The sequence below is a fragment of the Artibeus jamaicensis genome, unplaced genomic scaffold (assembly GCF_021234435.1).
Source record: "Artibeus jamaicensis isolate MK-2021 breed Jamaican fruit bat unplaced genomic scaffold, CSHL_Jam_final scaffold_1964, whole genome shotgun sequence".
In the NCBI taxonomy this organism is placed as follows: Eukaryota; Metazoa; Chordata; class Mammalia; order Chiroptera; family Phyllostomidae; genus Artibeus; species Artibeus jamaicensis.
In genome coordinates, this window is record NW_026522030.1 from 4,036,369 (window position 1) to 4,063,469 (window position 27,101).

Here is a 27,101-nt window from a genome sequence, read left to right on the forward strand (position 1 = left end):
CTGGTAAGACACTGAGCCTGCAGCCCATCTAGCCAAAGATGATGTGTGCAGAGGACTGAGCAAGACCCAGCAGAGAGCAGAACAGCTAGATTCACCAGCCTGCCATCCACTACCATGAGTGTTCTTTGCAGGCAGAAAGTTCCTACGGCAGGGTTTCCCACTGGGGAGCAGTAGACACCCCCAGAAGACCCATCAGACTTAGAGGTCAGAGCCACGGAATATCAACTTCGAATGCTCACTGCCCAAACTCCCCCCAGCAATGTTGAAAAATAGTTCCCTGGGATGAGACTGACGAGGACGCCTTTGCACAGGAGATGCTGGTGTTTCCCAGAGAAAACCGTTATTGGAATCTTGATAGCCAATGGCAAGCTGCATAATCAGTTTGCAAAAGAGATGCAGCCGGGTTTTATTTTGAAATGGAAAATCAGAAATATAACCTTGGCAGCAGATGCCTCACAGGGAGTCCAGGGCAGACCAGGACATTTCTCTGGTACAAACTGATGCTAGGTCTCAGCTATCCTGGAGCATGAAGAAGGGAAATTGGCAACATACTAGGAGGAACTAGGAGAACTAAACAATTGCCATGGTCACAACATATAAATGGATATTGTAAGCTCAGCATCACACAGGCCAGCTCTGATATCCCAATGAGTCTGAGCTAGTGGGATTGAGAAGCAATTTACAGTGTGAAAGAAAGAGAAATTATCTGACCAATGGGGTCTCTTCATTCCTTTCACAATAAGGATTATCTATTCCATTCTGTTGACCTTGTCTTATCTGTTATGATTCTTAGCAATAAATCTCAAGGACAAAACTAGTAACCATAACAAATGTGGGGTATTATCCTCTATTTTCTATTATAATTGTCATTCCCAGGTCTGTCCGTACATTGAAATGACTTGGGGAATATTTTAAAATACAAATTCCTCAAACTCAACCTTTGATTCCAAATCAGATTTTCCAACAATAAGGATCATAAACTGATCTTAAAAGACAGACAGACATATACAGTATAATTGAAGTCCTCAAGTGATTCTTAAGCCCAGCACTTTTTTAAAAATCAGAGTTGGTAAGCTTTATCATCTTGATATATTATTTCCACTTTTAATGGTTTTATGGAAACCATCTCAAATGCAAGCTGCCTGAAGTCCTCGGTAAAAAAGACTGAGTACAAATGAAGGCTGAGGAAAGAGGCTAGAAGAAGATAGAATATATGAGACAGAGAGAGAGAGAGAGAGAAATTAGGCAGTAACTTCAGGATCTTGAAACAGAGATGACTCTCTAACCTTTGGAGAGGGACTTGTTACCCATCTAAGAAATGAAGTTCAAGACAGTTTCTCTGGGGATTTTGTGAGAAGTTCAGAGCATCTCAAACTGTGTCACAGAATTCTTTTTTTAACTCCTTTTTTCTATAAAGTGCATCCCAGGAAATCCCTTAAATAGAAAGACTGTTCATTCCTTTTTGTGAAGGTGGGAAGACCACCAAGAAAGAGTTATAGAGAAAGATTAGACTGAGTCTTAGGAAGAACTTGGGCCCTGTGCATGTGTCTCCAAGCAGGGCCTTGGAAAGGTGGAGGGAGAAAGTTCTCAGGAGCAGGGAGTAAGAAACAGGCTGGGTTATTTTAGGTCAGCTCTGTCTTGCATGGCTCAGGGGAGATGGGGTGTTGTTAGTGAGAGACAAGAGCTCAAATTGGCAGCTGACTGGTTTTGATTTAATTATATAGTGCAATAGTTTCTTAAGAGCATACAACACATTCCCTTCTACTAAACGTGGGTTTAATGTTCAACAAAACACTTCTCGCATAAACAACATGTCGTTTCTAAACCCTTATTGCCATTCCCAGAACTGCTTGCAGTCTTTCAGAACCCATTATTTTATAATTATAATCAAGACTATTAGGACAGGACAATTTGTGCCAAAAAGCCCATTTACACTCAGAATTGTCACTTAGCACTGTCACAGGGAGGTATCATCTCTATTTCTGTAGAAATCAAGGAGATAGCAGACATTGCCTTTTAAACCTTCAATTTCTAAATGGCATGGGGGTTACTGACATTGTTTAGATTATTTTCCAGTCACTTCTCTGACTATCCCTCGTAGAGCAACCAGGACACCAAGGCAGCTGTTATTGTGGTGCAAAGAATGCACCCCTGGGAATCGGGCCAGCTTGGCTTCACATCCTAACTCTCTCCCTTCCAACTGGGGATTTCACTCTTTGCCCCTCAGTTTCTTCATCTGCAAAATGGCATAGCTACCAATACTCGCCAATCTAATTTTTTCTTTTTTCAAAAAGCGTTGTTCAAGTACTATTGTCTCCATTTTTCCTTCACCACTTTCCCCCACCCCACCCATCCTTACCTCCCACCCTCAATCCTACCCCACTTTGGCTCCGTCCATGGGTCCTTTATACATGTTCCTTCAATGGACCCTACCCCCTTCCCCCCCACTATCCCCTCGCACCTCCTCTCTGGTTACTGTCAGTTTGTTCTTTATTTCGAAGTCTCTTGTTATATTTTGTTTGCTTGGTTTTTTTGTTGATTAGATTCCACTTAGAGGTGAGATCATATGGTATTTGTCTTTCACTGCTTGGCTTATTTCACTTAGCATAATGCTCTCCAGATCCATCCATGCTGTCATGAAGGGTAGGAGCTCCTTTTTTCTTTCTGCTGCATAGAATTCCATTATGTAAATGTACCATAGTTTTTTGATCCACTTATTTACTGATGAACACTTAGGTTGCTTCCAGCACTTGGCTATTGTAAATTGTGCTCTTATTAACATTGGGGTGCACAGGTTCTTTTGAATTGGTGTTTGAGTGTTCTTAGAGTATAATCCCAGAAGTGAAATTGCTGGGTCAAAACACAGTTCCATTTTTAGTTTTCTGAGGAAGTTTCATACTGTTTTCCACAGTGGCTGCACCAGTCTGCATTCCCACCAACAGTGCACTAGGGTTCCCTTTTCTCCACAATCTTGCCAGCACTTCTTGTTTGTTGATTTGTCTATGATGGCCATTCTCATTGGTGTGAAGTGGTGTCTCATTGTGGTGTTAATTAGCATCTCTCTGATGGCTAGTGATATTGATCATCCTTTCGTATGTCACTGGACCTTCTGTATGTCCTCCTTGAAGAAGTGTCTGTTCAGGTCCTCTGCCCATTTTTTAATTGGGTTGTTTGTCTTCCTAGAGTAGAGTCCTGTGAGTTCTTTATATATTTTGGAGATCAAACCCTTGTCTGAGGTATCATTGGCAAATATATTTTCCCATATGGTGGGTTCCCTTTTCACTTCACTACTGTTTTCTTTAGACATGCAGAACATTTTTTGATAAAGTCCTATTTGTTTATTCTCTTTTTTATGCCCCTTGCTCTAAGGGACATATCAGTAATACTATTGCTGCATGGATTATCTGAGATTTTCCTGCTTGTGTTCTCCTCAAGGCTTTTTATGATGTCATGACTTATATTTAAGCCTTTTATCTATCTCGAGTTTATATTTGCACATGGTATAAGTTGGTGGTGGAGTTTCATTTTTTTACATTAAGTTGTCCAGATCTCCCAACACCATTTGTAGAAAAGGCTATTTTTACTCCACTTTATGCCCCTGCCCCTTTTTCAAATATAAATTGACCATAGAGATTTGGGTTTATTTCTGGGCTCTCTATTCTGTTGCATTGGTCTATGCATCTGTTCTTATACCAATGCCAGACTGTTTTGATTATTGTGGCCTTGTAATATAGTTTGATATGAGGTATTGTGATACCTCCGACTTTGTTCTTCTTTCTCAAAATTGCTGTGGCTATTCGGGGTTGTTTATGGTTCCATATAATTTTTTTAAATGTTTGTTCTAAATCTGTGAAATATTTCATTTGTATTTTAATAAGAATTACATTGATCTAATTTTAACAAAATAATGAATCCCAGATGAAAGCAGTGGGTCATTGGTATATATACAGAAAAGAGCTGGGACTATCTGGATGGACCTGTCGGCACTGGAGCCTCATGGAGAAAGAATTTACTCCATCAGAAAAGAGAGTTGAAGTAGAAGAGGCTTAGTCCATCACTGTTGGAGAAAATGGTTGGTTTCAAGTACCTAATGCCTCTTACAGCCATCCTTTAGCCTTACACCCATCCTTCAGTTTAACCATCATACCTGGTTCTAATGTTGAACCCTGGCTATAATGATGAGAAAATAAAACTAAGGAGAAGTAACATTCCAATCTGTATATGAAATAGAGGGAAGGCATTAGAGAAACTTTTTGACATAGTTAGTTGGCCTTTAATATCAGGTACTGGGTTTAAATGCAAACTCTAAAATTTATTACCTGTGTGACTTTGAATAAGTTACTTACAGCTCCAGACCCCAGTTTCCTACTGGATAAAAGTGCTGATATTACTAGTGCCCATCTCATAGGCATGGTGTGGGAATTTAAATTAGATGGCCTACATAAAGCAGGAGAAGAGGACCTAAAAATAACCATTAAAGATAACTATTATAAGGCAGGTCCTCTTCTCCACTCTGCAAAGTAACTTTTGAAATACTTGGAATTAAGGAACCACATGGAAGAAGTGACTGAGAAAATGGTAGATAACAACAGAAATAAGGAACAGCAGAGGAAGTCAAGAGCCCCAAAACTAGAATGGTGTAGGAGTTGGGGAACTTTTCTGGGAAGCAGAGAGGACAGCATTCCCTATAAATATGGTTCTTCATTAACTCATCAATTCTTCAAATAAACAGATGCTGACCACAGACCATCGAGCTTAGGGCTGGGAAAGCAAAGGATGAACAGACATGTTCTCTGTCCCCCCAGAGCTCTACGATTCTTATGAGGATTCTTCTGAGTTCTCGTAAGACCCTCCGGAATCCTGTTGGTTATTTCTAGAAAGGCTATATAGTCCCCAAGGAGGCTGGGGTTCTGACAACCCCAGGGGTATAAGCCAAGTCAGAAAGAAACTGTCCGATTACAGTCACAGGCCTCCTGTGGTTACACAGGTTGGGAAAACAGCAATTGCTAAAATGCTGTTATTGGAAAGAGCACTTAGTGATTTTCCTTATGTAATCTTTGTAAAGTCCCAGAGGGTCACTCACCCATACAAATCATGTACCTTATATTATGCATATATTATTTTAAATACTTACAACAGCTTTACAGAGTAATAGTCTACCTACCCTCTTTGTATATTTAAGTTAAGTAGATTTTCAGAGAAGAGAAGCCCAAAGCACATGTAGGAAACAGTAAATGTGACTTTTGTCTTCCTCCAAAAGCCACACTGTTTAAAACTATCTCTCTGGAGTTTGGATGGGAAACAGTATGCTAAAGGCTTACTCTTGGTGTCTTTCTTTCCTCTTTTTGTTCTTCACCCAGATTTTTGAGTTATTATTGATTAAACTTATTGTTCATGTATACTGTGGTTGAATCTCCTTCATGTCCTTCATGGAAAGAAATGTGTTATAAACAAATCATACAGTCTATATAATATATATATGCATATGCATTTGCCTAATGATTCATGGTTTTGGTGAAAAACACTTGACAAGTGTCAACCACACAGAGAACGGCCAGGGTTTCACTTCTCACTTGCCAGCATTAAGCGTGAAGCAGTAAGGTGCAGTGGAAATTGCATGGCCCCAAGAAACCCAGAGTCCCATGTGCAGGCTCGGCCACTCGTTTATTCTGTGGCCTAATGACAGTACGTTTACTCCCTTGAACATCAGGTTTCAAATCAGTAAAATGGGGAAACTACTTCTTAGCCTGCTATTTCACCTGGATAATAAGAGATTCAAATGTGGTTACAACTGTGTAGATATGTTCTACTTTGTAGGGTATTATATACATTTAAGGCTTCCTAATTATATTAATTTCTCTGTTCTACCCTTCATGTCTCTTTAATCTAGAGAATTTAAATAAATTCAAAAGCCTGACCCTGGGCCTACCTTTCCTCTTTCTCCCCCTTCTGTTTCTATCATATCATTTCTTTCCTTTCTCATCTAACTTCACTCTGAGTTTTCAGAATTCCCAGCTGGGAGAAGGGGCTTATGGGAAAGACACCTACATACCAGTCATATTTTGATTTTCCTCCTTGCAGTCTCGTATATTTGCTTAAACTAAAACACATATGCAGACATATACTTTGATATGAGCCTGAGCACATGTCATGTATGGCCTGGACATACACAAAGACAGGCCTTCAAGCTACTCATAATCTAACGCTGGTACCTGTTTAAGCAAATCACACACACACACACACACAGGAGTACAGAACTCAAACAGCTATAGAATTCCACATCAGTGTGCATATCCCCCTTACAACATAAGCATTCTTGTCCACGCGGACATGATCACACAAACACAGATCCTCTTCATACACACAGACACAGCCAAGAACACACAGAGGCATGTGCATGAATACATGCAACTACTTTCACTAGCACATTAAGACCTAGAAACACACCCAGGCATGTTCAGCAACTCCAGCCATGCTCAGACCAAAATATACACTGAAACACTCAGTGACAGACACATTTCTGCATGTGGCCATATTTCCAGTTTTGACAGCTGTATTTTCCAAATGTCCTCATTGCTTTCTTTGATGCACCATTCTGAGAAAGCTGAGTGAGAGCTCTTCTGAGAACTCACCTTACCATGACCCACCTTAATCCCAGGAACATATTGTCTCGGTGAGAATATCTACTCTTTCATAAATGTGGTCACAGAGTGATACCCAGCAGGAAGAACAGTGTGTGCTCCCACCTTGAATCATCTCACAGTCCCCTGAGGGATTCACTGTCTCATCAAACAATACTCATTTGATGCAGAAGAAACCTTGGCTTCAGCTCTTGTCATGTGGTCACCCTGGCTGCATCAGTGCGTGCTTTTCTGGGATTGACCAGAAGCACTGAGCTCCAGAGGCCATCCTGCCCTTCTGACAGCCCAGATTGCTCATTATGACACCAGGAAGACGGACATCTCTCCCCCATTACAATAAGTGCCACTTTCAACCAAATTATTTTAATGCTACCTTTCTGACAGTCATACCTTAGTAGGTAATATATTTAGAATGACATCAAATGACAAAGTGCATTTTACACATTTGCTTGAAAGACAGTGGTTCAATAATGTTTATTTCCAGCATGTCTCTAACAACCTTATTAAATTCAAGGTTTATAGGGAAGACATGTAAAATGAGAACTGAATTTATAAAAACCTAATATACCCTGGACTATTAGTTAATAAATAGAACATGCTAAAAAATTGACCAGGATGTTTGTGAATATGTGTCACTCGGATTTCCTTAGGGAACTGGTGCAAGGTTTTAACCTTTGTAAGGAAACTGACTTGAAGTGGAAGGAGGATCTGAATCATCAGCGTATATTATTTAAATTGTATTCAGTAGAAAAGGGAAAAGTGAGCAAAGGCCCAGCTTAGTTGAAACTACCTCCACTGCTGTGTTTTAAGGTAGCCACAGTGTAAAATATAAGGTGCTTTCCATTCCAAAGGCTCAGGGGAAGAATTACATCCTTTTCTGATGTCATGGGGGCCAGTCTCTTAGTTATAATTCAGTTATGTGGGGTAAGAGTTGAGTTGACTTTCTCTATCATGAACACCTTAACTGAGGTGGTTAAAACATTCACCTGGAGGGTCTGTATTTCAGCACAGTATTTATTCCCTTGGCACTGTGAACCCCATGAGATCAGCAGGCCTGTGTATCTTGTGTACCACTGAATCACCTGCCCTGAGTGCAACACCTGCCATGTTGCAGCTGAACAAGTAGTGGGTCCACCCAGGCAAGAAGCACCTGAGGAGCGTTTGCTCCTCAAGTGGAGGTTGTTGCTTCATGTTGGCTGCTTTCTGCATCCTCCGTTCCTTCTGGATTCCATGATTTACCATCCAGCAAGGCTTTTCTGAGTCGTCTCCAGAAGATGTGCCGCCCCAGGACACTGTCCTCCCACTCCAGGTAAGTGTTCCTGCTGAGAAGGCGATATAGCTCCACCTGCTGCCGGAGCAAGGACTTCTCCAACTTCTGCAGGACAATGAAGATGATGCCGGCATGACTGCTCAGAAACTGCCAGGTCTGGGCAATCTCATACTCAAAGATGCACCATCGGCTCTGGATGAAATGCTGGGACACAACAACGATAACCTTGCGGCTTTTGTGGAAACCCTCCTGGATGATGTTGGCGGCAATGGCTACACCAGGAATAAAGTCTCTGTAGTGAAGGCAGAGCTGAAAGGGGGGCACCCCCTCCTCCAAGTTTTTGACCAACTCATTCCTCACCCAGTCCTCATCCTGGCTTGAGTAGATAACAAAGGCATCATAGGTGCATTCACCTCGGCTGTACTTCTTGCAGCCAACCAGAAGCATCAGGTGGAAATAGAACTTATAGATCAGAACTGCTACAACAGATACCACCAGTACAGAGAGAACTGACACACTAATAATAGTCTTATTCATCTGACAGGTGTCATTTCTAAAACTGAGCACAGACATACCCTGCATCTCTAAAGGCTTCACACACATCATTTGCTCAGCTCCCCCCAAGAGAATTCTGCGGTCCCAGACCCACTGTAGGAAACTCATGTGTTCACAAACACAAGCAAACTCATTCTGAGTAAGATTTAAGGAAACTAGGCTACTTGGTAAATACTGTAGTTCTTGACTCTTGGCAGCCACTATATGATTAAAACTGTAATCCAGAATCTGGAGAGGGAGATGTTTATAAGGAAGTACATCCAAGGAAAAGAAGTTGTTGTGGCTCATATTTAGCAACTGAAGTTTAGGGAGTGAGCCAAATGCCTCCTGGGACACTCGTTCTAGTTGACAATTAGAGAGGTCCAGGAAGGTCAAGTTTGTCAAGTCTGTGAAGATGTTTGGAAGGAAGTAATTCTCAAAATTATTGCCAGCCATTTTCAAGACTCGGAGGCTGACCAAGCCATCAAAGATTCCACGGAAGACAACTTGCGTATTAGTATAAGAAATATCAAGGTAAAGGAGTTTTCTGAGCGATAGGAATACTGAAAAATCACTGGCCTGTTTCAAGTTGGAATGCTGGAAATCCAGATATTCTAGTTGCTCTAGGCCCAAGAAGTTTGAACTCATGGTAATAACATCGTTGAAGCTCAAATCTAAGTGTTTCAGTCTGGTTGTCCCAAAATCATTGTGATGACAGCAACCCTTGAAGCTCAAGCCATTTCTACTGAGATCTAGAAACTCCAGGATTGGTAGATGAACATCAGTAAAAAGGGATATACCTTTGTTGTCAGTGAAAACAAACTCTTTGAGAAAGTCAAGCTCCAGTATGGGAAAATGTTTCAAATGACAATTAGCCAATTTTAAGTTTTTCCATTTGAAATCTTTAGGAGGAGTTCCTAACCTGTCTAAACGCAGATTCACCAGAGAAACTGTAGAAACATTTGCCAAACAATTTAAAAAGCCAAGGTCATCCTCTGGGAAATTATCGAAGAATGCTATTCGGAATTCTTCAATAGTCAAATTGCATAGTCCCTTCAGGGCAGATTTGTCAAACTCTGGTATCATCCTTTCATTTTTAAATTCTCCCAGAACCAACCGATCGACTTTTAAACCAGCCAGACCTTGAATACAAGTTTTCATTACATTGGTACTATTAAAATTACTTCTCAAAGTCAGTTCACGGAGCTCAATTTTTTCAAAGGCACCTGGTTGGATAAAGTCTAAAGGGTTGAGGGACAGATCTAGAGAGAGTTTGAATGGGGGAATTTGATGTAGAACCTGCACATCTTCATGATGAATATTTTGGATGTTGTTATTAGAAAGGTCCAAGTTCTCCAGGTTAGTCAGGTTAGAAAAATACTCAGGTAACTTGAAGGAATTGATATGATTGTGAGCCACATTAAGCTCCTTCAGAGTTTTCAGGTGTCCAATGGGGAAGACCTCTAGGGATGCCAGGTTTGTCTCCACAGCCACCAGTGTCTGTAAACTTGATAGTCCAGAAAAGGCTCCCATGGCTAAACTCCGTATAGGGTTTCCCGTCAATATCAAGGTGGAGAGATGGTTTAGGCCTTGATATGCATTATCTGCAATCATCTCAATATCACACCTACAGGAAAAACAGATACAGATAATATGTTTATGATGACTAGAAAGCCCCAAATGGAAAAACAGCCCCAGTCATCTACGTTTGACATGACATATGACTGTGGTAGGCGAAGACATCAAACAAACCAATGAGGGCACGAACAAAGAAGAAGCTTCACAGCCTTGGTATTATCATACTAGCCACAATGACAATCTGTTTTTTGTCACACTAGGTACACATGTTAAGCAGAAACACCACATCCGTTAGTAGGAAATCAGTTAAAGATCAATAACTGGAGCACATAAAGAACATATGGCTGATAGAGTCCGTAATAGTCTTTGGATTGCTTTTAGGTATTCCCTATCACAGGTTACCGATCACACATCTGATCAGTACAGATGATACAGATAGTTGTTACTTATTAGGCAGAATAAATGACTGATGAATGTCCATTTCAAAGATATAAGAAGGTATATACCTAAGTGCCACAGATACCCTCAGTGTTGATGAAAGGTTGTAGTTATCACAGGTGATGGGGTGAGTTTTGTGGAAGAAAAGTCTGCTAAGAGAGGCTACATCCAGAGAGCAGACTCAGACAAAGGGGATCAAAGCGGGCTTCTCTGAGAACACTTCAGTGGAAATGTGCGAGATGACTCGGGGTTAAGAAGGAGAGGAAGCAAACAGAAGAGCAGATGCAAAAGCCTCGACTTAGGTGGCAGCCACCATACAGGGAGCAGCCATGAGAAACTGCTTCTTTGTCTGGAGTACAGAGAAAAATGGGGAGGGGTATGAGATGGGCTTATGGAGAAAGGAGGTTTCAATAAGGCCCAAGGCTTTCAAACCAGAAAATGGATTTTGAATATACCCCAAGTGAGATGGAAGCCATGCTATAAACAATGTTCATCGAGGTGTCCAAGACATAAAGCTGTTGTCCAGCCAGCAAACGAGGAGCTTATGGTCAACTCTTCCTGGCCCAGCAAGTGCCTGCTAGTTACGGTTTGCAAATGAGTCCTTTCCAATTCCAACCAAATTACATTTGTAATGTTCCTGCTTGCCCTGTCCCCTTCAAGAGGTTCATGGGTAATAAAAGCATTTCAGTTCAAGCTTTTATTATTGCTTGGTGACGGGATAGAGTGTAGTGAGTGCAGTAGAAAGGACGATGGAAGACAGGTCCGAGAAATGTAGGTTCTGGTGTCTCTGCTCGTCCTTTCAGATTGCATGAGCTTGGGAGTTCCTTTTCCCTTCTGCCACATTTCAAAATGAGGCAAATAGCACGACTGTTTCTCAAGTTGGTTTTAGTTATATGATTTCATAGCCCACAATCTTATGTATGTTATCACTCTATGCATCAGACAAGACTAGCAGAATCCTGCTGTGTCTCTGTCTCATCACAGGGTGCTCACCACTTTAGAGAAGTAGAGTACTAAGATGAAGAAAGCATTGAACTTGGAAGCAGGAGATGTGAACTTGAATCTCTGCTCTGCAGCCAACAAGATACATGAACATAGATAAATTACTTAAACTCTCCAAGCCTCAGTTTCCTAGTCTATAAAAAGAAAAATATATGTCAATAGGATAGAAAAAATGACTTCTTGGTCCATTGCAAAGCATCCTTAGAGAACTAGTTGAGTTACTGTATGTGAATGTTGTAAAGCAATAGGAATAGGTGAAGAATATCTATTACAGTATTGTTTGTCCTTGCCTTAATTCAGAATATCTTACCGGCTAGCCAGAGGGGAAGCTGGTCTCTCTCTGAGCACATATTTAAAGCTTTGAGGGAAATTTCTTGGGTAGGTGATGGATCAAAGATGAATTATAAGGGACATAATTTGATAAAATCTACTTATTTTAAAAAAGAGGAGGGTTGGTTTGTTGACCTCAGTACAGTTAGTTCTTAACAAGATTCTTAGTGAGAAAGCTGAAGTTTAAAAAGTAATGAAATGCTATAATGATAATAATGCTTTATACTTACAAAGTCTCCTTTATTAAGGTTTTTAATATGTGTAGCATATTAACATTCATTATCACATTTAATCCCATGGGGCAAGTTTCATCATTCCTACTCCACCGATATGAAAACTAAGACTCAGGGAAGTGAAGTGACGTGCCTCAGGCCACGTGGCTGTAAATGTTAGCGAGGACCTAGCTCAGGTCTTCGGACGCCACAGGGCTCTATAAACTACACCACTGCCTTTAAAATGCCCAGTGTGTCCTTCAATGTACTTATCATTAAGTTGGAATATGAAACATCAGATGCTCATTCTTGAGCATCTACTCTAGAAGAGTATTTTCATACTATGCTGTTAGTTTTTATTAGGACTTTCTATAATAAAAAGATGTATATGAAATGCTTCTCTGTTTTTTCACACACTGTTAACAGAGAATATGGTTCAATTATCTCGTCCACTAGCTAAACGAAGTTCACTATTTTTAATAAGGCTGCTAACCAATTTTAAGATTCAGTCCCCCTTTCCCAAATAATGATAATAACTGAACCTGTCCTAATGAATGATAGAGTCCCTGCATCAGAAAAGAAAATCTTAGTCACTGTTCACTGCCAACAGCAGATGTTTTCCTTTGATCTTGTCATCTTTCTCCTTGGGTCACTGGTAACTTCCTAATTCACTATCCTCTACTTCACTTTCAATATTCCTGACATTATTTTAATCCTACTCAGTTCATGAAACTGGTCTTGACTAATCAGTGCAAAAAAGACCCCTTTCTGAAAAACACATTGTGTTGCCTCTAGTTCACACATAGCTTATCACCTACTGTTGTACATCGCCACACTTATCTAAGGTTCAAAATCAGTGATATTTGTCGAATGTCTCTCATGTGCCCAGCATGATGCTCAGGATTTTAACATATTAACTCTTCCAAGTGGATATGCCCTTTTTGATAGCTGGGGTTAATTATATATCAGTGTACTCTTGTTTCCTAGCAGAGTGTTCAACATATAGCAAGTGGTCCATAATAGTTGCTGATGAAAGAGTTTGAGTCAATTTTCTCTCTTGACTTAAAGGAAAATTCAAAGATAGGCTTATCCTTAGAAACTCTCTGGTTTAACTACTCATTTTCACAGATAAAATCTGTGAAAATGAGTAGTTAGCAGGTAGCTTGCCCAAAGTTGTATAGCAATTAAGACATCCATTAAATAAATGAATAAGTGAATGAAATGATAGAACAACGAACATTTTACCTTGTACAGTGTCTAAACACTCATTCATTACCTGGATAAATCCAGCACCTGCAGTTCTGGGAATCTAGAGAAGCTATAGTTGCCTAAACACCTCAGGGTGGTAAAGCTCAGGTCCAGTGTCTTGGCTGATGTGGAGATGTTATCAAGGATTTTGTAGAACTTCAGCTCCATGCACTGGTAAGTGATGTTAGGAGCCACCTGCAATGACCATACATCAGAAGCAGTATCTTAGAGTATGCACTGCAACAGAACTTTCCCCTCGCCTAGGCCATAGTCTGAGAGGCCTCTAGTACAAGCCTCTAGTTAATCCAGTCAGTCTTCTTTCATTCATTCCTCATCCATCCATCCATTTATCTACTCACTTCATACTTATAAAACATCTTACTCTGGACTAAGAAGAGCACCTACCATATATCCAATATTCTAACCCCTGCTGCAACAATAGCAGCATTTAGCAAGAAGCAAGAGAATCTAGTGATGAAGAGCTGAGGCTCTGGAGTCCAAAAGCATGGGATTTCACCTCAGCTCCTCCATGTGGTTTAGGGCAAGACTTTGTTTTCTAAGTAACACCCCATTTTATGCAGTCTGGGGAGACTGCCAGTCAAAGTGTCCAGACTGGCCTTAGTCATAGCCCAATTTTTGTCAATTGCTTCTGTCCCTTGGCTTAGTGACATTTGAGCAGGTGATACAAAAATGGGAAAGAATTCTTTGGAGTGTGTGGACTCCAGTGGTAGAACCTAGTAAATAATGTCAAGTGCTTTACGCTGCCTTGGTTCCTGTGTTGGTTTCTATTATATTTTCTCAAATACTTTGTAAGCCTTGTTCTCTAAAGTCCCATTTAATTTCTGAATTCTCTGAACAGGCAACACCTGACTATTTAGTCGGGGGCACTGACTTCTTTTCCCTTAGATTCTCAAATTTAAAAAAAAAAGGCAACAGAACATAATAGTCATCCAGTGTGAATGAATCAAAATTATACCTATTTTTGACCGATCAGCAAAAAGTGTTTTTCAGTGTGCCACAGAAGTTTAGTAATTAGTTTATAAGAGGACAGAGGTTGAGAATTGCTACTCCAACAAAATGTCTTGCTTAAGCCAACTAATTCTGACTTTCTGTTGTTAACGCCAACAGAATCTATTAAAAGGATTACATGAGATAAGGTATTTACAGAGATTATCTCAAAGCCAATTACAGCGTAAATGATAGTAAATGTGAACATTTACTATTATTAGTTGTTATTAATTCTTTACTATATACCAGTGTATTTGTTGTTATGTGATTTAACTTAATTTTCAAACAAACTTTTAAAAGAAGAATTCAGAGAGATAAGAGAATATGCATGAAGTCTCACAGGGCCCATGGGCAGGTCCTTGCTTTATTCACATCTGTTTAACTGTTAATCAGAGCTTCCCAGACTATACTGTCTCATAGAGGGTGGTGCCAGGCACGCTTCTCTTACCCTCTTTCACCCTCCTTCATAGGAAATACCACCATCTAACATTATGTGGTCCACGGGATTGTTCCAGATGTGTGGTTCATCTCCCTTACCCGGTTGTAAGGTTTGATGGTCTTGCTCTCTGCTATGTCCTCAGCACTCAGAATGGTGCCTGGAAAGTGGTAGATGCTTAGTAAATATTTGTTCAGTAAGTGAATGAATAACCGATTGAATGGAAGTTTGTTTAAATCCCAGTTGTAGGCATTTTGTGTTTAGTGTTTGGAGCAGTACGAAGACCCACGTGACATGGCTCCAGACCTCAGTGAACTCACAGTCTGGAGTAAGGGTTAAGGCAGGAGCACAAGTCACACTACTGGGAGGGACCAATAAACCAGGCTTGAAAAATATTTCCTCTGGCCCTGGCTGGTGTAGCTCAGTGGATTGAGTGAGGGCCTGCAAACCAGAGTATCGAGGTTCGATTCCCCAGTCAGGGCACATGCCTGGGTTGCAGGCCAGTTCCCAGCAGGGGACACACGAGAGGCAACCACACATTGATATTTCTCTCCCTCTTTCCTTCCCTTCCCCTCTAAAGATAAATAAATAAAATCTTAAAAAAAAAAGAAAAAATATATTTCCTCTGTCTCCGAAAACATAGAGATGAATTCTGGTTCAGAAAATAAGGGAGACCAACTTTGCATCCAGGGATAGTAGAAGGCTTTTGAGAAAGATGATTTCAAGGTGGGCCTTAAAAGGATGAGCAAGATTTGGATACACAAAAAGAGGGAGAAGGGAGAGTAGTGTGAGAAAGGAGGAGTGCAAAACTGGTTTATACCAGCTGGCATGTGGAGGGAAGGGCTCCCCCTTAGACTCCCCCTCAGGCTTCCTGAGGGGAATCCAGGGCTGGATAAGGAGGTCCTTTTACTTTGTCTTGTGGAAATACTTTTTAATCTTTTGACACAAATTGTGCAACTACTGTGTGCTAAGAACCGAGATGTAGTGATAAATAAAACCAGCAACAACCTTGCCCTCTTACAGATTCTATTTCAAAGGGAAAGAAATCAACAAATGAGCAAATATATATAACACAAATAATGCCCCTTTTTATTACAAAATCATAGGCATGTAATTCTGTAACATAACAATATCATACTCAAGCACACCATATGACATTTTGGGGGAAATGTTCAAATTGCTGTCTTTGATAATAGTAAATAATAACTCAGTAATAAAACCACACTCAAGCAGGTGTTACTTCTGCCAGACCCTGTGTGTGTGTATCTTTATATGCACCATTGTGTGTGTGTATGTGTGTGTACACACACCATTTTATATATATATATATTTATATATATACATATACATATATATAAAACACCTATACATATATATACACATATATATGTATATGTATATAAAATTATAAAAAACAAAGCAGCTAGAAAGTTTAGAGGCAAATATTGTTGTGGAGAGCCATAGATGCAGTGACCAAGGAGGACTGCCCAGAGGTGGTGACACGGAACAGAGATCTGAATGAAGTAAGGATTGAGTCATGAAAATTTCTAGGGCTGCCCTGTCCTACATGGTAGCTACTAGCCCGTCACCCAAGGCTACTGAGCATGAGAAACGTGAATAGTCTAAACTGAGATGGTAAATGTAAAATATATACTAAGGGAAGTACCAAAGAAAGAACGTAAAATATCTTATTAATACTCACAGTTTCTATTACATGTCGAAATAGTTTGAATATATGGGGTTTAAAAACTATGTTTTAGTTCAACGTATTATTTGAATTAAGTAATATCATGTGGCCCACAGGCTATATCACCATTGGGCAGCACTGATGCAGGGGAAAAGCCTTCTAGCTGGAGAAGATAGCCACTTAAAAGTGCCCTGATAGCAATGGAGAGTTATTGTGTTTTTAAAGAGGGTAATTTGTTAGAACCAAGCGTCAGGAAAAAATAACAGCAACAAATAAATGACAAAAGAAAATATGCAGAGTAGATTAGAGAAAGGGGCTACGGACTCAGGAGACTAGACACCATTCAAGAGTCCAGGCCAGGGACACTGAGGACTCAGTTGGAGTCGAGACTGAGGTTGGCACTGAGGGGATGGGCAGGCTTTGGAGACAGAAAGACGATAAGGCAGAAGAAAAGGGAGTATCCAGAAATCGGTGTGATTTTATCCAGGGGTGACCCTGACTGAAGGGTCTCAGCCTAACAGCAAGAGAGTCACAGAGAGGAGGGACAAGGCATAGAGCTGTGGGCAGGGAATTGGGGAAGCAGAGGACTCCAAGATAACAGATTCACCTCCGTTACATAGTAAAGTCTACTATGTCCCCCAGGCCCTTCATTTCAGGACTCTGGCTGGTTATACTTCTGTTGAGTTTCTGACCCCACCAACACCCCAAGTCCTTTGACTCTTTGCGTGTTACTGATTCCAAAGTGGTTGTGAAAACAGAAAAGATCCATCGTGAATGTGATTGCAAAACAGCTCATTGATGTTTCACAAAGAAAGAAAACATTGCATTGGCTGACATTTTATGTCTTTTTCTTTTTTCCCCCATGCTCTCTTTATTTCTCCCTTTCTCTATTTATCTCTCTTCTTTTCTAAATCTCTTTCATTTCATCCTTTGGATAGAACTATGACTAGATTCAGTATGAAATCCACTTAGGAAGTTTCTTTCTATTAAAATACAAAAAAAAAAATCTCCCGGACATTGAAAGAGTCAAAGTGACTGCTTAAAGCTGAGCACAGACCACCAGCAGAAAGAAATGACAGGAAGCAGGCATCTGACAAGTCTCTGCTGAAGTAGGTATTATTACCATTCTTGAAGAGATGGGAGAACTCATCTCAGAGAGGTTTTATAACTTTTTCAAGGTTACACAGCCCAGAAACCTAAGAACAGTGATTTAAGCAGGCCTATCTGACCTTAAATCTTAGCTAAGACAGGGTATGTACTGCCTGTTAGTGCCTTACAACCAGAATGATCTGGTCCTGCGGCTTCTAGCATCTTTCAGGTAATTTGACTCCTTTTTAGAAATGAAACTCACCTAGGGAGAAGTTCTGGGCAAAGGGCAGTTTTTCAGAAACAAGACAAAGTGCACAGGAGATGAACTAACCCCGAACACGTACCTGCACGTGAGGGTCCCAGCTCTCAGGTCTCAGGCAGGAGAGAAAGGCCATGGCTGGGATCAGAGTCCCAGCCAGGCGGGTGGGAGACATCATCCTGGCATTTTCTGCAACCAGAACCGGCTCTGCGAAAGCCCGATGAGCTGTAACTGCCTTCCCCCTGCAGCCTCAGCCTCGCGGCTCTTCTTTCCCTCACTCTGGTGCCCCACAGCGATTCCTGTATTCAAAGCAGCGCTGCGCTAGGGGCAAGAGGAAGTGAGAGTGGCAACCTTAGCAGTCTGGACTTTTGTTTCTCTAGTATTTCTCTCCCCTTTCTCAGGAGGGGAAGTTAGAAAAAGAAGCAAGTGTCTGCAGACCAGTGGCAGGACGAACAGCAAGAGGAAGCTGGCTGTTATCCCAGTAAATCACCTGATTTCTCAGCATTAGTGAACCTAGGAAAGCAGTCAGACTGGTCGGTCTGTGTAACTATTTAGGATGGTGGCTTTCTTATAATGTTTCAAGAGTGGAGACTTTCTGAATTCCTTTTCTAGGGCTGCCTTAACAAAGTATCACAAACTGGGAGGACGGCACATTAAACAGCAGAAATTTATTGTTTCCACGAAGATCTGGCAGCAAGAAGTCGGAGGTGTCAGAGAGGTTGATTACTTTTCAGGCTTGCTCCTTGGCTTATAGATAGACAGACAGACAGCCAACACACAGTCTTCCCTCTGTGCATTCCTGTGTTCTAATTTTCTCTTCCCATAAGCACACCAGTCCTACTGGATTAGGGCCACCCACATGACCTTACTGTACCTTAATTGCCTTTTTAAAGACCCTCTCTGGAAAGACACCCACCATCTGAGGTTAAGTCTTCAGCATATGAATGGAAGGGGGTGCAGAGTTCAGCCTACAGGTCCATCCAGCCTGGGGACGGGATTCCTGTTTGTGAAACTGATGCAAAGTGAAGCTCCAGAGAAACGGAGTTGGGAAAGTACACAAATGGTGGGACACAATTAGATCGAAGAATCAAATGTCCTGGAAGGCAAATCCAAGATGGGTGATTTATGGCCTATGTCATTGGACAAGGCATGGGAAGTACCAAGTCTTAATTTCTGGTCTGAACAATGGAATAATAGTTTTAATCACAACAGAAGCTGAAATCTATGAAATTCATCCATCGACTTAAAGCCATGTGACGGGAGTCAAATGATAGAAGCCACTAAGCCTTAGTTTTTTGGTCTTTAAAATGGAGGTAATCATATTTGTTTTCAATGATCGCATAAAGTTAATTTACATAAAATGTCCAATCTAGGGCATGGTTCATTTGTATATCCCATAAATTGGTAGCTATTGTGATGATTAAAAATATGAATAAAATGGGAATAAATATGTCCCTCCAAGGACTGTTACGGGATTAAATAAATGTATTTGTCATGCTTTTAGGATAGTGCCTGGGATGTTGCAGTACAATGTAGATCTCCATTAAATGAGAACACAATTTAAAATGGGGACGTTACTGGTATTGTGTTCTAGATAATTCTATCAAGATGTCCTGCAGGTACCCCACTTCCAAATATCTGAAATCAGGCTGCGAGGGAGCATGTCATAGGGGACTGAGCACCAGCTCTTGTAGGCTTCTTCAACACAGCTGTACAATTAAGCTAAAAGAGCCCCCATGTCAAAACTTTGCTTTAGGGGTTCATTGAGACCACGTTAGGGTCTCAGAGTAGTGCCTGGCCCACAGTAGGTGCTCAATAAAGTTTAGTTGTTGGAAAAGGTCATGCCATGTCACGTCCACATAGTCACCCAAGATGGAAACCTCTTTGGCTTCCTCCTTTCTCTCATCACATTTACATTAACTCTATTTCTCTTATTTTCTGTATTCTTGATACTCTGGCATGGGTTTGCTGAGCATAGACTGCCCCTCCCAGGGCTGGCAAGTTCATAGAGATAGCCAGTGATTTCCCTGGAGTGCAGCTTTCATATGCAAACTAACCAATCCAAAGCCCATGGCTGAGCCACTTCCTCTATTTGGCTTTAATGCTCTAGGAGGCAATATTCTTCTGCCCTTATCATCAGAGGGCCAGGTCCCAGACAAATACAGAAAGCTCCTAAACTGCCCCCACCCCCACCACAGAGCCTGCTAAAATTATTCAAAGTAGCATCTTAGACCTGCTTACTCTGTCTTTCCTTGCCTTCCCCACAAAAGCCACAACACAGGCTCCTGCCCAGGCCTCACCTTCTCTCCTTCTGCCTCCTGAGGACCCCTGGTGCTTCCCCCTGTGGCTCTGCAGGGTGTGGTGTGCCCCCTCCTCTTGGGAACTGCGAGTAACAAACTTTTCATTTCTAATCATTACTTGAGCTATAGATCTTACCACACCCGGATAGTAAGACCTTCATTTTAAAACAAAACATTCTACCAAGAATGTTTTTTATAGAGATTTTTTTCTATAAGACAATTCTAAAAGGCCCATCTTTATTTCTGTTTTTATTACACCCCTTCCTTGTCTTAGATTAGCGCACTACATTGTTGTTAATGGATTGCCCAGGGACCAGACTCACCTCTTCCAGGGTCTCAACTCTAGCAATCCACCTTTATCCTAAAACTAAAGCAATCTTTCTAAAACACACACTGACTTACCATAATAATAATATCATAATAGTATTCTGAGGCCGTGCACTGCCCATACCTCAAGCTTCTTGGCCTACCTCCAACCCACTACACACACACACACACACACACACACACACACACACACACACACACCCCACTCCACTTCATAAGAAGAAAGTGTGTTATTTCAGGCCAGACATAACTAGCCTTTGTGACGAGGACACAGCACTTAAATGAATAGAGTAATATACATGTGTAATGGTGCAAATCCTCTTTCTTCTTGAATTTGAAAGAAAACCCTTTGACAGTCAAGATGAGACCTAAGACAAGGGGTTTAAGACAATCTCCTACACTGGGTTTTATGAGATAGTAGTACAGGATTAAAGAATTTCTGCTCGTACCTTGTAACGAGGGTTCCTTTTCTATGGGATTACCACACTGTCTTTCACTGACCTGAATCAAAGATATCTTGGCTCTGTGTACCTCTTCCAGAAGATGGGCTGTGTATCACATACAGAAGAGAAACTTCCAGCCCTGTTATTTGCTTTGGTGGATGGACCCAGCACTGCAGTGTTACAGTGAGATAAGACGCCAGGGATTGGCTACCATCCTGAGCCCATAATGTCCACTGCACTATAGTCACAATGACACCTTGGGGGCAGTGTAGAGACTCGGCCGGGAGCATGGAAAGCAACTTGATTTTCTAGAAACCCTCTTCATGTGGAGCAAGGTCGACTCAGGGCCAATCATCTTGAGTCAGTGGAAGAATCCTGCCTTCCCCAGCATTCTGGAAAACGTATTCAATATTATTTGGCAGGTACTGCAGGTACAGTAACAAAGTATGAAAGAACAAAACTGACCTGTGTTAGATTAGGCTAATTGCTGTATCAACCCCCAAACTTGAGTGACTTATGTAATAAAATTTTATTTGTTGCTCATGAAATTCTCAGTGAGGATATGTTAGAGGTGCTCTGACAAGGACTCAGGGGTCTAGGCTCCTTTGCTTTCTAAGATTTTATTTTATTATCTTTAGAGGAGAAGGGAGGGAGAGAGGGAGAGAAATATCAATGTATGGTTGCCTCTCATGCACCCCCTGCTGGGAAGTGGCCTGCAACCCAGGCATGTGCCCCAACTGGGAATTGAACCCCGATCCTCTGGTTCACAGGCCGGCAGTCAAACCACTAAGCTACACCAGCCAGGGCTCCTTTGCTTTCATTCTGCTGCCACATTCAGCACACAGCCTCCAAGTTTGCTGCACTGTGTGGGAGAAGAGCATGGGCAAGACACACAGACATTAACTACCTCTGTCCAGAACTGGCACGCCTCATCTGTGCTCCCACTCCACTGGCCAGAGCTAGTCCTAAGACCACGCCCAGTAGCAAGGGCACTCTCTCTCTCTATCCTGAGTTTCAAGCCTCTTACCCCCACCCCAAAATCATGCACACACATATGCACACACATGCATGCATGAAAGCACAGAGTCACTGATGGGTAACACCTCACAACACCAATTATATTTCATATGACGGAAGGAAACACGAGTCTTTTTATCAATCGGTGGGTTTTCTGCGTCACAGACCAGGTAGGCTGGAGTATGTATGAAATGATGAAAAGGAAGTAACGCGGATGCAAACACAACACAGCCTGGCTCAGTGAGATGAGGCCCCTTAGTCTGGCATATCTAAAAACCAAGTCTGATTCTATCCACCAATTCTAAGTCTCACATTTTTTCACATGTTAACGTGTCTTGTAGATGACAATATATTACCATTATAATTGGCAGAGGTTGTTTTTTTATTAATAGTGGCAAATTAAGTAATGGCACTTTTTACAGGCAATGGCATCTTATAATCAGTGAAGAAAAGTATGTCACTAAGAGGAAGAGGAAGCACAGGCTCTGTTCAAAAACAAAAGGAAAACAAACAGTTAGAGAATAAAGAGATCCGTTTCCTAAGGACACCGTAGGGCATGGACTCAGCTACTGTGCATTTTGCATCTAGAAAGGGAAATAGAATCTCAGTGGTGCCTGTTTTGACCAGTGTGAGTCTCCTGGATCCTTGGATACCCATTATCAGTTGTGTCTATTAACATGCCGTGGACTGATGCTCCTGTGGTCTCTAGTGTAGAATTGCTGCTCTCAAACAGAGGCATAAAGGGTACAGGGTTCTCCTAATCCATGTGACCAGACTTCCTGTCTCCGGGGCTGGGTCCTCGTGTTAAACACTGCCCTGTGCATCTCAGAAATTTTCTCCCTAATACCCCTAGTACCTGGGGCAAGTGAGTGCCCCCCTCGGGGACTAACAGACTACGCAATGCCTACTCCTTCCCAGCCCAAAATGTGTGTGATATTTCCTGTGTTAATTTAAAGTTATGTTGAATTCGCCGTGTCCGTATTGTCTGTTCTTACCAGTAGAATTGAAACTCCTTGAGGGTAGAGGGTTTGTTCAGTGTTCACAGGTATTGAGTGCATGGATAGGTGCTTAGTAAATAGTTGATGAATGAATCCACAAATATCTGCATTTGTTTTCACCGTGTAGCTGGTACTTTACAGCACTCGTCATCTTTCCGTAATAAGTAATGTAAGTCTCTCATAAGATAAGTGATCATTCTAGGGCTTCTCTTTTCCTTCTGTGCCTCCTAATAGTCCTCGGGATTGCCTGTGCCCCAAGTTAAGCTACATAGAGAAGCAGAGACTCATAGCAAGTGCATTAGGATGAAGGCCCTTGTTGCAGTAACACCACCCTTTTCCTGGGGCACAAAAACCTCTTTGTCCCCTTTAGTCATGACCCTGAGGCAGAGGCTGGTTTGTTACGGCCAAGAGACTCTTGCCTCTCTTCTGTCTCTGTACTTCCCCAATTTCCCAGTGATTCTTTGTTCATTCAGATCCAGGAAAAGCATGCTGTAATGTAGAGAGTGGTATGTTTAAAACATTGAATTATTTTATTTACTTCCGAGCATCATTATTTCCTGATGTGACTTATTGTTAACGTCACTGAGTTTCCTTAACCATGAAGCAGAGATTAGCAGAACCGATAAGGAAGCCACTGTGGGAGCCGGCACGGGTGACCGTCTCCATCACTAACTGCATTGTGGGCCATTGGAGAGACTTTGCATCTTCTTGACACCTGCCCCAGCCTTTCCCAGACTGACATTGTCACTCTGTCCTCAGTGTCCACACAGTGACCACCTGCCACGCCTGAGAGGGATTGTCTGCCTCTCCCACCAGGCTTTTAGCTCCTTGATGGCAGCAGCCAAATAAGGTTTATCTCTAATAGACTCTGCATCTATTACAGTGCTTGGAACTGGTAAGAGGGAAAAGCATGTTAGTTTACATCCATGACTCTGGCAATAACTTTGGATGATAATAGCAACTGATAATTTCATAGTCTAATAAGATCCAAGCGAAGACAGATCGTACTTGTCACATTTATAGCTGTAGCTCCAGTGCCTAGTCAGTACCAGGTATAAACTTGTGCTCCGTGAACACTGATTGAATAATAAAGAACAAGTAAGTAACATATAATCAGCCTTTCCCTTGGTTGTTGGTCAGCCAGATTTCTCCTCTTCTTTGTAAATTCTTTTGTAGAAGATGAAGAATAAGTTGAAAAAGACTCTCTGCCCTTTTTCATAGACAGCAACCTATGACAAAGCACTCAGAGCTCGTATCTGATACAATCCTGCGCCAGACTTGCAGATCGTACCACAGCACATCCCTCTGGACAGCACAGGCTTGTGTAATCCAGGGCACATAGCTCTGGAAGGAAGCGGGGAAGGACAAGAGTAAATACATATCATTTGTCAGCTGGCTGGTTAAGAATTCTATGAGTATCTCTCCTCTCCTGTCTCCCACAGTGGAGGAATCCAGGAATCTAGAGATGATCAGATGGGAAAGTGATGAACAAATATGCAAACTGGGCAAACAGACACCGAGCTCTGAATAGTATGCGGTGAACACCTTCAGGTTCAAGAGACATAATTTAACCAATACAGAGTGCTGGAGGAGATGCAGGCCCCAGACCACCATTCCCAGAGGGGTTGGCTTACCTACAGACCCTCCACAGATCCCCAGCCTTATCCCCGGCCTCTACAGAAGCCCTGCATATGTGCCCCCCCCCTTCCACCACAGACAGTGTCATCTCCAAACTGGTCCTTGCATGCTCTGCCACCCCCGTGGACCCTGGGTTCTTCACGCTTCTCTTCCTTCCAAAGTCCAGGCACTCTGTCAGCTACAGGATGCAATATAAGTTGTTCATTTTTTCCTGCTTGGCCAATGGGTAAAAGAAAGGGTAATCTACCAACCCTAAGGAGAGGAATGTGGGACAAATAAACCCTTGTGGAGTGACCATTGTGGGATAAAAAATAAAAAAAAATTAAATTAAAAACGTAGACCAAGAGAACTAATACTTGCATGGTGAAGGAGAAAGTCTTTTCAGCCAATTATATTATATTTTATGTTCCTATAAATACTTGCCTCCTTCCTGCTTTGAATCAAAGTTGGAAAAAGAAAAGAAAAACATTTTCTAGCACCTTGATCTTAGAAGGTTTAGGCTCCAGGGAGCTGGAAGATGCAGAGAGAGAGAGAACAAAAGGCTCACTGTGACATTGTGGAAAGGAATTGGGCTTTGGATAACATAGAAGTGTGTTTAGCATTCTAAACATAAATAGGCTTCTATTTCGACTCTGCCCTTTTGACCCATGCTAAAGGGACCACACCTTCCTCATCTTTGTTTCCCATATTGCCCAGCCCTGAGGGCTGCTCAGAGTAAATATCTGTCGAATGCTTCCTGAATGGCATGATAAAAGAATAATCTCAGTGATGAGATATGGAATATTAACTGAAATGCACGGGCTAAGCATTCAATTGGCAATCTCCACTTTTAATACTCTATCACTGTCTAGCTTTGTGACTTCAGCCAAGTCACTTAACTTTGAAAGCCCTTAGTTTCTTCTATATACAATGCTTCTTTTAAGGAGAAAATAAGATAACATAGGCTCAGACCATGACAACTTCCATTGTTTTATTTATCTTAATACTCACTGGGGAGTTCTCGTTGTTCAAGGAAGAATAACATCCAATGTATGCTTCTAATCACAGATAGCTTATTCTGCGTTGATTTCTTAGTATCTTACATCTTTGAGTTAATTTATATTTCCCGCTATTTGAAAAGATACAAAGCAATTGGTTGATGGAGCGCTTATTACTTTCTATGTTGCAGTTTAATTCCCACAAACTATTTTCTTCACTAAAGGAGCACATACCGCCTTAGCCAGGACTACTGGAAGCAGAGTATGAAAAAGAGGTGGTGAGTCAGTATGTTTGGGGGAAAATCTTGTCTTCCAAGGCTTCCGGCTTCATTCAAAACTGCTGTGCCTGTGGTTGTCTGGCTCCTTCTTCAGCGCCGCCTACTCCAAGCCAACATTCTCACACATACCAGGTCACAGTGATCTACCTCGTCTTTCTCCGAATTTCTTTAGGAATATTGTCCTGGTCTTTATACATATTTATCTTTATGGAAAGGCATCTTATCATAACTCATATCCCTCCAGGAACTCCCCCAGGACAGGAACCTTACTTTGCACATATATGCATTCTGCATAGCACTTCAGCCCGCAGTAAAAGTTAACTACTGGTAGAAATGAAGGTACAGAGAGAGAAAGACAAGGAAAGAGGAAGGGATGGAAGGAAGAAGGGAGGAAGGGAGGGTAAGTTTTTAAAAGTAAAAATTAAAAAAACGATGCATAACTCCCCCAAAGTAAAATTATTTGACATGACAATATAGCACAATGTGAAGTTCAAAAATTATGCAGCTAAGAAAATAAAATTCTCATTCTCTGCTAAATGGAGTGAATACACTCTCCATTTTCATATATTAAAAGCGTCTGGGACCGCAGTCAGGGCTGCACAGTGAAGCTCACTGGCCCAGCTGCCCGGGGCCTCTCAACAGACATTTGCTTTGTTTACACCACCCGCCAGCCTCTCTGCTTCTGCCTCTGCCCCAGTCCAGCTGGAGAACACATGCTAGAAGATGGGCCATTCCAGAATTTCTTCTACTCTTGGTAGCTGATTTCCATGATGTTCCCTCATTTCCATGTAACTCCTTTACCTTTAAATGTGCTTAAAATAAGTTTGAATTAGACTCAGAACCATATGGCCAAGCCGAGGGCCAGCATATGGTTGTAGATTGCTCAGGGCTGATCTATAGCATCTTTAAGCTCTCTTTACACAGGAGGCAGTGATACAGTCAGAGTTCTGTATATTGAATTGCTCTGTCCTTCATGTGGGGAAATGAGACTGGCATCCATGTGAAAGCCTGTTTTAGCTTTCTTGGTCATGGTGTGGGTAGAGTACAGAGAAATATTAATGGGAAATAAATTGTTAGGGGTAGAGATTCAGTCTGCGCACTTGAACTATGGGCAGTCCAATTAAAATGTGACTTTAAGTCAATGTAGCTATGTCTCACCTGCCACCATACACTGCAGATCAATCCCATGGAAACAAGAGACTTCCTGCTTGACAGTTAATCCAACGAGATGGCAAATGAAGAGATGAGTTCTGTGGCCAAAGCATGGAAGCCAATTTCTTTAACAAACTAAAAGATCTGAAAAAAAGGGGGGTACAGAGGAAAAGTGGAAAATGAGCTACAAGGAATCAAAGAGAAAGAAGGAAGTACACAATTCAGGGTCTGTCTCTGAG

The 27,101-nt window shown here is 41.6% G+C and overlaps 1 protein-coding gene across 4 annotated transcripts; it reads right to left on the reverse strand.

Moving 5' to 3' along the window:
* Positions 1-2,470: 2,470 nt before the first annotated feature.
* On the reverse strand, positions 2,471-18,199 carry TLR4 (toll like receptor 4). Of its 4 annotated transcripts, none has more exons than XM_053656337.1 (4): positions 17,814-18,199; positions 14,799-14,857; positions 13,282-13,448; positions 2,471-10,072 (listed from the first exon to the last, which is right to left on the reverse strand). In XM_053656337.1, exons 1-4 carry the CDS (start codon positions 17,908-17,910, stop codon positions 7,810-7,812), a joined length of 2,586 nt encoding a protein of 861 aa, XP_053512312.1. In that variant the 5' UTR covers positions 17,911-18,199; the 3' UTR covers positions 2,471-7,809. The 4 variants fall into 4 exon arrangements, with proteins under 4 accessions (XP_053512312.1, XP_037010601.2, XP_037010600.2 ...); XM_037154706.2 differs by having other exon boundaries at positions 17,818-17,905; XM_037154705.2 differs by lacking the exon at positions 14,799-14,857 and having other exon boundaries at positions 17,818-18,199.
* Between the last annotated feature and the right edge of the window lie 8,902 nt (positions 18,200-27,101).

What these genes read in the sequence shown, in the direction of transcription:
- TLR4 (XM_053656337.1), bottom strand. Translation starts at nt 17,910, where the DNA reads ATGATGTCTCCCACCCGCCTGGCTGGGACTCTGATCCCAGCCATGGCC. An exon ending in CCATCAAACCTTACAACCGG is followed by an intron (nt 13,449 to 14,798) that starts GTAAGGGAGATG and finishes TGGTCATTGCAG; the next exon opens with GTGGCTCCTAACATCACTTA. An exon ending in CAGGTGCTGGATTTATCCAG is followed by an intron (nt 10,073 to 13,281) that starts GTAATGAATGAG and finishes TTTTTCCTGTAG; the next exon opens with GTGTGATATTGAGATGATTG.